The sequence below is a fragment of the Hemicordylus capensis genome, chromosome 4 (genome assembly GCF_027244095.1).
Source record: "Hemicordylus capensis ecotype Gifberg chromosome 4, rHemCap1.1.pri, whole genome shotgun sequence".
NCBI classification, from domain to species: Eukaryota; Metazoa; Chordata; class Lepidosauria; order Squamata; family Cordylidae; genus Hemicordylus; species Hemicordylus capensis.
In genome coordinates, this window is record NC_069660.1 from 258,994,204 (window position 1) to 259,006,250 (window position 12,047).

At 41.4% G+C, this 12,047-nt stretch overlaps 1 protein-coding gene across 1 annotated transcript in view; it reads left to right on the forward strand.

The window, feature by feature from the left end:
• RP1 (RP1 axonemal microtubule associated) overlaps positions 1–12,047 on the forward strand; it is a 339,664-nt gene that overhangs the window by 57,044 nt on the left and 270,573 nt on the right. The window contains exon 15 of the mRNA XM_053242771.1: positions 3,344–3,521. Coding sequence (XP_053098746.1) covers positions 3,344–3,521 — 178 coding nt within the window. The remainder of the gene's footprint in view (positions 1–3,343; positions 3,522–12,047) is intronic.

The window sequence follows — 12,047 nt, forward strand, 5'->3', positions numbered from 1 at the left end:
GGGATGAAACAAAGTGTTTCTGATATGGAGGCTGCTGTCTGTTGTATAATACGTTCTGTGCCTATCTCATGAACCCTCCCCCGATGAAATTATATTAAAATAGTTTAATTCATAATAATTTTAAATCTCATCTTGAGGTCAGTGCTAATTGCTGATGGAAACTGGCCTGTTTTCCTATAATATGTCCAATGTATTGTATCTAAATATCAGTACATTTGTTGTAATGAGAATGCTGAAATAAATAAAAATGCTCATTATACTGCTGTAAAGTAAAGTTGTGCCATCGAGTCGGTGTCGACTGCTGGCGACCACAGAGCCATGTGGTTTCCTTTGGTAGAATACAGGAGGGGTTTTCCACTTCTAACTCCTGTGCAGAATGAGATGATGCCTTTCAGCATCTTCTTATATTGCTGCTGCCTGATATAGGTGTTTCCCATAGTCTTGGAAACATACCAGTGGGATTCGAACCAGCAATCTGTTGCTCCCTAAGCAAGTTAGTTCCCGGCTGTGCCATTAGTATTACACTGTGAATAAGATGGCAAAGTTCTCAGATTCTTAATCATGGCTTCTCCAAAACAAGACAGTGTAGAGCTCTGAATAGCCTTAATACATTCTTGCAACTGATACAATGCTTCTTAAAGGTCCGGTTCAGACAAAGAGCAGCCCATACACATGAGCATGTTAGGGCTGTTGCGAGAATACGCCTACTATGACAGTATTAAAGGATGTGCCAATATTTCCTTTAATCACGTGTAAGGGGTGGCAATCCGAATCATCCCACATGAACTGTAAAACTCTGTTTTGCAGCATAATAGAGAGGCAATCTGGATAATCACACCTTGCATCAGTATGTCCTTTAATTAAGTTGGGGCTGCTGTTTGTTTTAACTGGCCCATTGGGAGGTTGAAATAGGTTTTATGTGAAATGTGTGTTTTAAAGGTCCACTCCAAACCACTTGGAGAACCTTTGGGGCAGTTACATATTGACACATATGTTCCACAGTTTAACATTATTTCCAATATAAGTACCACTCCAAAAGTGTGGGGTGTGCTGGTTTAAGTATGTGTGCTATTGTGCAGGACCACAGAAGCCCTCAGAAGCACTGGCAACTGTAATTTAATATTTATTATTATTTATTTAAAATATTTATACCCTGCCCATCCAGTACACTACTGCTTGGGGCGCCTCACAACATTTATAAAAATAGATTCAATGTAAAATAAGACTAATATAATTAACCAAATGAAGTTAAACAAGTTAAAAATCCAAGCTAAAACCACAATCAGAATTACAGAACAGTTGTTTTTAAAGTTTCAAATTAAAAGTTATTTTAAAAGCTAACAACTGAGAATTATAAAACCTAAGTAACATACCAGCTATAAACAAAAGGTGAAACATTAAAAAGTCTCTTTTAAAAAGATGTGTTTTTAGTTGTTTTTTTAAAACACTGAGGGAGGGAGCATGGCAAAGCTCTTCAGGGAGAGTGTTCCAAAGCCAAGGGGCAACAACCGAAAAGGCCCTGTCTCTACTTCCTGCCAACTGGATCTCTGTCCGTCGTGGATCTCTGTCCATGAGCAGGGCCTGAGATATTGAGCAGAGAGCCCTGGCAGGTTCATATGAGTGAATGCGGTCCGACAGGTAGCCCAGCCCCAAACCATATAAACTGCCTGCATTAAACTGAGGACATACTGTATAAGCCAACACTTTATAATAGTTCAAGAATGCCAAATCTGGAGCATCTCCAGTCTAGGCTTCACATCTGGCTCAGTCTCTCTCTATAAGCTGGACCTGGATCAGATGGCCATGAAACATCTGGTGGGCCTCAAACTACATTTTTCCTTTTGTGCAGAGTTGTTTTAATAATCTCAGGCTTCATTTGCCTTGAACAAATGAATGTACTTCTCTGCATCTTCCTGTGTCCATGTAGAATCTTACAGGAAACAGTTGGCATGTTGTGTAGTTTTGTTCACACTTGTAACTCTTTGAAAGCCAGAAAGTTTCAGTACAGCTCTCCCAAAGTGTGGATTCCCTCATAATGTGAGTTCAACAGGTTATGTACTGAGAGACATTTCTCTTTGCACTGGAGACCTTTTTGAAAATATGGTTCTTGTTCAGATGAAATGCTCTTGTAATTCTGAGTAAAACCTTCAACACATCCATGAAATACAAGGTAATGAATAGTTTTTAAAAGACTAATAGAGGTGTCACTTTTCTCAAAACGGCACCAGTATATCTTTTTTCAATTAGAGACCAGATATGTTCACAGTTCCTGCCCTTCATGAAAAGCGAGATTTGGCTGTGAAGTAGGTTAAATGTTTCCTAACTGTTAAGTGAATCAGAATTCCTCTGACTCATGCAATATGATTCATTTACTCAGAACACTTATGATCTGTGTTAGAGATATGTTCCTCCACCGGTGAGATAAAAGCACTGCCCTAGATTGCCCTGGTGCCAGAGCAGTGAGGATAGCCTCAGAGACTGAGGCAAATCTGCCATGCCTACAAACCATGCTACCTAGGGTTGTGCATTGTGTCAGATCTGACAAACTGGCCTTCTGTCAGGAGTTTTTGGATAGCTGGAATGGTCTGGAGAGTCCCTCCTGTCATTATGAAACTCTTTGGGAGATAGGACATGTCTGTTGGCTGCCCCCAATTGCTGCAGCTGCCTCCTCCTCCTCCTCCTCCTCTATCTTTGACTGGGTGGCAGCAGGCAAAAAGCTACACATTGCTTGACCTTCACTTTGGAAGGAGCGTGTGTGCGTGCGTGCACACACACACACCCTTCTCTTAGTGTTCCCCTATTTGCTTTTATAACCCCTTTGCTTCTCTCTTCCAAGTGATTGTTCCCTAGTAACCCCAGGAGCTGGCTTGCAGTCAGACTCCTGCCAACTCTTCCAGGGTCCTGCAGCCCAATCATTTTAAATGGGATGTTCTAAGGACCGTGGCATTCCGGGCAGTTCCCCCTTCCAGTGGTTGCTAGAGGTGCCATTTGCCATATCTGACTGGTCAGCAAAATACAAATAAAGTGAGATAGATATTCTACTTTAGTCTCCTGCAATTAGCTCAGCATAGCAACATCCAGCTAATTCGATGGCGCCTAGATGAGCATCATAATGGAGATAAGGATGCACCATCTGCATCCGCACCAGCTAAATATGTGTTTAGCTGGTGCAGATGCAGATGGTGCATCCATGCAAATGGTGCATCCTTACTTTCACATCTGGATCTCCATGGCTCGACTGTGGAATAGGTGTATACAAATGAAAAGTATCTTTAATTTTTTAACATCTGAAAATATTCTTTGAGGTGTGATACACTCATGTTAATATGCTACTTCTTCACAGGGCACAGGAGACATGGACTGCCATTTTAAAGTGGAGAAGAATTTGGAAAGTGGGTCTGTAAGCCTAGAATCCATACAAAACAGAGGGATATATGTTGGCCTTCTGCCTAATGGTCAGACAAAACCAGTTGTTCATACTGGAGAAAGAAACATTTTGTTTTATCCACAGGTTATCAAATGTAGGTAAAATTCAAATTGATCATTATTTATATTTTGTAATATTTGTAGTTTCCTTATTAAAGTAAGATAAAAATAGTAGTAAAAGCACAACATTTAAGGCATAGAAACCAATTTTGAAGTATTTATTGTGTTACATTGTTGCAACATCATAATCATGACAAGTGTGTGCTTCATTAGTCTCTTGAATATTTACAGACAACTTTCATACTCCACTATACCAGATAAGAAGTTGATTGTTGCCATGTCAGTGAAGCATCTTGATAAAAATTACCAATGTGGCATATCAGTGATTCCCAAACTCTACAGGTGATCCTAGGCACATATTGGATGCTTGGTATTTCATAAATCAAATACCAAGGACAAGAATATCTTGTCCACTTCTACATGTTGTTCCCCAGTTGGCTATACAGGACATTTTTCACATGGGGCTTTTAAAGTAACTCACATCTCCTTTAACTCACATCTCCTTTAACTCACATCTCCTCCAGAATGGAGGGGTTTACACATATCGGATTTACTCTGAAGTTCACACTTCAGATTTACTCTGAAGTCCCTGTGAGTTATCAGGATGCACCTCACACACAATTCAGGGTTTTCACAGTGCATTAGAGTGTAGCCTGATTGAACTATAGGGTAAAAAAAAATAAATCCACTATTTGCGTTGGTTCTTTGGAACAACTTTGAGTTTGCAGTAAAGCCTCCCAGTAAACTTACGGTAAAGCCTGCTGTGTGTAAAAGTCCCAGGAAGTATTAAATAGCTACTAATTGCATAGCTGTAATCTGAATATAATGAAGCCTAGGCTGATTTTATCCTTGATGCAGCTGGTTGTGGATATTTGATAGGTTCATCATGAACTTAGGGCAACCCATTAAGTTGCAGACATTGGGGCTTTTCTGTTGTGTTCAGGGCATTTTCCAGACTATGAGATTTGCAATGGGTAAAGCATTGCAAAGTGTGATGGAATAGTGCAACGTTTTAAAACCAAGAGTAAAACGTAATTCAATGCTTCATTGTAGGCTGGTACCCATTCATATTTTCTGTCCATTACAACATGTTTTCAAGACAGGACTGTCCATATTCTCTTTGAAATGTGTTTATCTGCTCCTCCTCCTGCTCCATTTGGACCAATGGAGTTGCGGGGAGGAATGATGTGAATTTTTTTTTGTAACTTCTTGGCTGCCTTGCATAAATCCTCCAGCAGGGGGAAGTGCCATTCAAAAACAAAAATCTAATTTTGTCTTGCTTCATTCCAGTTTTGGGCAAGCAATAACAGGGGTGGAGGTGGGGATTAAAAAAGAAAAGAAAAGAGGAAGAGTGGGGCGCATGAGGAGATCCTTTGGAGTGACAAAACAAGGGAACTGCTTATTCGGGGGGTAGGGGGTGGGTGGGAAGGAATCCTGTGGGAATCCATGAAAGGGGAAAGGTAGGAACTGGCATGCCTCTGGAGAAATAAATACATAAATAGGGGGGAGGAGGCAGAGGGGAGGGGAGTGCTCCTCCAGTGAGGGTTGTGGGATTGCACAGAAGTAAATGAATCATGATTCAGTTCAATAGGATTTCTTTTAAGTAAGTGACTGTTCTCTCTCCCTGCTCTTTGCCTTGCAATAAGCATGTGGGATTGCATAGAAGTAAATTATTTAGTTCAATGGGTTTCCTCTTCAGTAAAAAGTGCATGTGAAGATTCAGAAATCTGTTCAGCTGCACTCCCCTCCCCTTCTGTGTTCCTCCCATATTTCCAATCAAGGCATTGGAAATATGGACGGCACCCTGCTGACAGTGCAGTAAGCGTGATGTCAAAACACTGACAATATGGAGGGGCACTTATGGGACATGTGGCAACGTGTAATCTGGAAAATACCCAGGTTTATCTATTCCCTCCCTCCACTCCTGCTTTGTTTTGTTTAATATCCAGCATGAAAAAGCATTCCAGAAAATTAGAAAATTTGTGCACTACTTTGTGATGTTCCAGTTAACTATTAAAGGATCATACACAGATGATTGTGAGCAAATTTATCATTGCGCAGCAGGGATTTCCTGCCCCCCCTGCTGCCCCCCTGCCCCCTGAACATTTGCTTTAGAAGTCTTAGAGATACCCTGATGAGCCATAGGCCGCTGTGAGGGATCGGGCTGGCACTCAGGACCCTACCCTCCTGGTTTGGCTGGTGTCAGTCCCTCCTGGCCATGCAGCCCTGGAGGCAGCTGCTTGCCCCAGCCAGGACGCATCCACCTGGTCCCCACAGGATAGCAGCGCACCATTGCTTGAAAATGGCAAGTCATCACAGGATCAGGGGCAACTCACATGAGATATCGGCCTGAGTTTGTTTGTTTATTTGTTTGTTTATTTATTATTAATTTGTTTGCTTTCTATACCGCCCTTCCAAAAATGGCTCAGGGCGGTTTACACAGAGAAATAATAAATAAATAAGATGGATCCCTGTCCCCAAAGGGCTCACAATCTAAAAGTTCTCACGAGACTTGCCCCACCTGCCAAGGATTATATAAACCAGAGCTGGCCAGTGATGAAAGGCCAGTCCAGGAGGAGAGCTGCCAAGAGAAGAAGCTCTGTGACTCTCTTGGAGACTCAGAGGCAGCAGTTCCCTGGGGCAGCCTGTGAAATGAACAGAAAGGATGGTGGAATAATGCTCCCCCAGTGGCCATAATTCTGAAGTCATCTGGAGCCCTCTTTACAGGAGGAGGTGGAACCTTACATGGAGGTTGTGGGGGTGGGGACTAAGATGGATTTGGGGGGGAAAATTGATGAAAATGAGAGGGGTGCCTTGCACAAATGGAAGTGCATTTCCCTGCTCATTCAAGGCAGTTTTGAAATGGATACAGTCCAAAGGTATGACTCTACTTTAGATGACACAGTTTTGTGTTTATCACTACAGAAACCAGTTATGCCACTGTTAACAAAGAATGAACAAAACATCTCTTGGCACCCAACAATATAAGGCACAAAATGATATACAAAGACTGCTGTATGTGTGATGATATGAAATTATTTAATAAGAGCTGCAAAATCACATAACGTGTTATAAAATAACTGGAAACACTACAAAGTTGTATGCACACAGTATTTATGAAAATCTCATGATTACAACAAAATAGCAGAAAAACCTGCAGCAACTTTCAAACCCATACACAGTAGCAATGCAAAAAACATGTGGAGGAAATACACGGCAATGCTAACATGCACACTGGCAAGCTACAGAAAAATGCACTGAAGAAGCTCACAGACATATTTTGAAATAGCTATTGGTATCTGGGAGAGTTCCTGTTCCATCCCTTCATCTTCGGGTTCTAGAAAAACAGCCAATCGCTCCTTGGATGGCTTCAAAAGCCATCCAGTTGGCTGATTGTTTCTCACAGATATAACATTACCTTTTCTCATCCAGGCAGGCAGAAATAAAGGTGTAGTGATCAGCCACCTCTCCCCTAAAGAATTAACCAGAAGTGAACCCTGTCCTGACTGACAGGCTGATGAACTCCAGAGTTCAGCCAATCAGTACATCAGGTGGGTGGGACCTAGAGAGCTGTTGCGAGAAAGAGAAGAGTTCTTTGTTAGAAGAAGCAGGCTGGGAGTGCAGGGAATAGGAGATGTGGTCATGAGAACTGGCTGCAGGAGAATGTCCTTTCTGAAGGTCCTAGGAAGCCAGGAGAAAAGGCAGCATGAATTCTCATCTAGGATTTGGTGAGTTCAAGACAAAGAAAGCCAGGACTTTGGCTTCAGGAAGTTTAGTTTAGGGAAAGTTGTTTAGTCAGATTTTGCATTAGACTTTCTGTTTCTTTTGTGTGCACTTTGTATATCCTGATGCTGGTCTATTATTGTTTATCTGCAATGTAATTAAGCTAAGAAACACGAAGCTATGCCTATCCAGCCAGGGCATTGCAAAAGATTGTAAGTTTTAATTGTGCTTTTGTATTTTCCTACATACCTGTTCCTTACATCTGGGTAACCACATTTTTTTAAAGCCCCATCTTCATCTGGGATGCTTTTTGAAGTATATTTGTAACTTACTGAATATTTTTACCTGTAACTATAAGCTGAGAAAGCCACAGATGGAAGCAGCCTGTAGCATTTAAATAAACTTGTTTTTCTTTTTGTTCTTTTCTTTTACAAGCCTGTCCGAGTGAATTTTTAACTTAGGAGGAAGGTGGACTGAAAGGGGGCTTTTCCCCACCTCTCGTGCAAACACGCCTCAGGAGTGTAGCAGCTATCAGTTTTCTCACCAAGCATGGGCTTGCACGTGGAAGATTTTTGTACATTTCCAAGAGCAAAAGAAAGAGAGTTTTCCCTGGGAATTCCACCTCAAGCCCAGGAAGCTTCAAGCTCTGTAATAGAGAGGAGTGGTGGTGGTGGCAGCCATTTTTTATTCCACCAGAAATACAGAAGAGTTTTAGGAGTAGCTTTTGCCATAAAGCTTGGCAGGGATGATTCAGCATGTCTTTCCCTCATGTAAGCTTGCTCTGAGACAAAGGCTATAATCTGCTACAAAAGGTTTGAAGGGATAACTTGTTTTAGCTGCAGATCTTTACTCCTGCCTGGTGTCATGAAGTAAAGAGAATGTTATCTATTTGCTTAGGTTTTGCAGGGAAGGCATGAGAGAAGGTTATATCCATGAGAGATAATTACATTTGGAAGCCATCCAAGGCTTCCAAGCCTGATTGTTTATCCCTACATTTCCTCTGTGTGAGTGTTTTTGCACTGCTGCTGTGTGTGGGCTGAATGTTGCAATAGGCTGTCCTGGTATTTTGCTGTAATAACAAATTGGCCAGTAGTTATCCAATATGGTGGTATCAAGTGATGATTTTGTGAGCAATCATCACCTTTGGACTACCTGGACCTTTATCACTTTAGTACACAAGCTGAGAAATAATAATAGGAAAAGGACAAGCAACTACAATAAGGACAAGCAGGTATCTGAGGTAGATTGGCTGATATTTGGTTGAATTCTAAGTAGTGAGAACACAGTGGATCTCGGGCAAGCAACCTTCTCTTCCCTCCGCTGCCTATTTCAGCTCCCTACAAAAGCTACTCCATCTCTTGGTAATGGTAGAATGTAATGGGATGTAATGCAAGGATCGGGGGAGAGGATTTTCCAAACCTGGGCGCAACACAAGGACCTTCAGATTTGTCAGGTCTTGATATGACGGGGACAGGCTGCAGTCGGGTAATCATGTGGAAGAGGACCAAAACATTTATTTAGCATGTATATGATGAATAGTTAGATTAGATTTAGATTAAAGGCAGACGAGGCCAAATACAAGTAAATCAGAAATAGAGAAACAGAAAATAAAAAAAATAAATACAGAAATAGAAGTTGTTGTCAAGATCAGTCAAGGGAAATCAGGCCAAAAGCAGATATATGATATGATATGATATGATATGATATGATATGATATGATATGATATGAACAAGACAAGGTGAAATACAGTGAGGAAATCTGTATTTCCACTTGGATGAGTTGGTTAGGCTGCTGGACTGGCTTGGATGTGAGGTTCTTGTAAGGGATAGAGGTCAGCTGGCTGTATTCAGACTGGGTCCGCTAACTGCATCCAGTCTGGCACTGCACCCTAGAGGGTGTCCTTATGACATGGCCATTTACTTGGCCTGGCTTGCTGCAGAGCCAGGATGTAGATGTCAAGTTGGTAAGGCTGCAGATAGGCACACTTTCACACACACACACACACACACACACACACACACACACACACACACACACACCTGCCAGCAGTGCCCAGTTTCCAACTATGCCACCTCCCATGCTGCATCTCATGCCCTTCCTGAGGTTCTGCCCCACAGGAACAGTTTTTCAGGAGACTAAGGGAACTGCAGTATGGTGGAAGGTGAGGGGGAATTTACATATGTGAGAACCTTTGTGCTTGTGCTACACAGGATCATCTAAACTATTGTCTTCAATGCTGAGTCAAAGACAATAAATAGAAGCAACTGCAAAAAGTCACTAGTCAAGGAATTTGAAAGATTAAAATAAATATTCTCTTCTAATTAATAATGGTATTTCTGTTATTGTAATACATATTATAATTATGTTGGTGCTCTTAAGCATCAGATGAACTTACAGGCTGCTATTTCTGGGGACACCGTGACCCCAACATTAAACCCAGAGGTACCAACCCAGAATTATATGGAATTCAGACCTGTGTCTGAATTCCATTTTATTAAGGAATCAATTAATGCCTGAACTCAAGGTGAACTGACCAGTACATGACCTGAGACCGATGGTAATTGCTCTGTGAAAGAAGAGGCAAACCAGCATTGTATTCTCAGTGCTTGTGAAATGAGTATTCAAAAGAAATACAATGGCCAGGCTTGGTCTATCCAAATGCTAAAATTCAACTTACTATCAGATAATGTCTGTGGAAGAAGCTAGAAGCTGAGCTCACATTTCCTCCTGCAAAAGGTCTATGTTAATCCTTGTTAATGATTGCTCTGCTCTGCCCAAAGGGAATACCCAATTTCTATCTATATAAATTCCACTCTAGGTAGATGCACACAAAGAAAACATCTATAGCTTTGATTCTTCTTTTATTAACACTTTTAAACACCTTCTGGGACCAGGTACCAGAAATCTGGGGACAAGAAAAGACGCCCATTTGCAGTTCAGAGATGCAGATTTGCTTTGGGCAAAATAGAACAATCTCCTCCCCAAAACAGCAGCTAACAGAAGATGGGATTCAGATCTCCCTGGACTGAGCTAATATCCAGAACTAATATCAATCATTGAAAGACAATATCAGAGGGTAACAGCAAATTGTCACCTTTTTGAGATCCAGGAAGAATAATGATATTTTGAATAGACTCTGTGGAGATCAAGGGAAGAAACAACTATGAAGAATGGAGCTCATTTAACAGAGAGCTAGCAGGCTTTGCCGACCAGCAGATCTGTGCTCAGGAGCCATCCCAGAGTTTGCTGCTAAAACTGCGGGGCTAAAAGCAGGAACTCTTTCCATGGACAGGAACTGTCTTGACTTCTGCTGCGCAGTAAGCAGTCAAAGACTACCCAGCCATGGTGCTCTCTCTCTCTGCTTTGCTCTGAGCAGCTGCCCCAGCCTGCTTGACTGCTTGAAGCTTGCACCCCAGGCTCCTGTTCTCCATTACTCCCATTTCTCCTCCATCTGAAGCCTGCATCATTTCCAAGCTCCAGTAATGAACAAATCCTTTGAAACCTTTTTCGTGAGCCTGGTGAGATGCCTATTCAATGCACAGTGCAGCCTGCTCCCTTCCCTCCTCCCTACTAATCACTGCCATCCCTCTCCTAAGCCTTCCTTTCTTCCTTCTTTCTCTGCTTCTCTCTAAACATTTTATTAGGATTTGTTAGATAGCTGTAATTACTGAGCTCACACAAATATGTTAGTTAGGCACATTACAATACACCTTGAATCGGAAACATGTTTTTAATTTGGATAACTTGTTTGAATTTTATCTGATGAGCAACTTCCTATAATAAAACCCATTGAACTTTCTGAGTATGTCTCCCTCAGAGGCGTATCTAGGGTAAATAATGCCTAGGGCAAGCACTGAAATTGTGCCCCCTGTCCAAACATCTGACACCCATCTTTCAGATAACCTTACCATAATATCAGCTCAAAAATACAAGTCAAGCTCGTTAACCTTTTAATATTTCAAAAACTATTTAACACTGGACGTAGCCAGACCAAAAAATGCTGGAAAACTACAAATTTCAGTATGCTGGGGATCATGAAATACCCAAATAATATGCGGAGGTGTACTTGGAAAACTAAACAGAAGTGCCTGTCTAATTCTCTACTATGCATTGTAGCATCACTATTACATAAGTTTTAAAAATAAATGGAGAACTTGGCTTTTCCTAGATAACTGTGAAAATAATTAAAGGATATGCAGAGTAAACTGTGTCACTACTTGGAATATATTCTAGTCTTTCAGAAAGATGGTTAAAATGAGAGAAAGAGAGCAAGAAACTCCCAGTGGGCCTTAATACTAAGGATTTCACACTGATTCAAAGCCAAACTCACCATTAATAGCCATATTATTAAGACATCACATTTAACTCACTTATCACAAGAAGCAAAGTAAGAACAAATGAATATAATCCTAGCTCATAAGCTTCAGCTCAGTATTTACAAACCCTGATTTTCTGTACTTAGTGCCAATCTGAATGTGTGTACAATAACTTATATTAATTTTTTAATTTTTTTTTAACCTGTAGCCCCTTCGGCGGGCTTCCTAAAGGCCATGGGTTTTTTTTTTTTTTTGCAAAGGTTCCCCCTCCCACCGCTGGCCTCTAGGGCCTCGCGGGGACCGTTTGAGCATGTGTGGTGGTGATTTAAAAAAAATTTTTTTTTAAATGTCCACTGAAAAAAGTGGCCACCACGCATGCTCAAATGGCCTCTGCAAAGCCTGGCATGGCCTAGGGCATCACAGAGGCCATTTGAGCATGCAGAGTGGCCATTCTGTTTTTGGCTGCCATTTTTTAATTTTAAAAAATGGCACCCCCTTCAAGTGGCACCCAGAGCACGTGC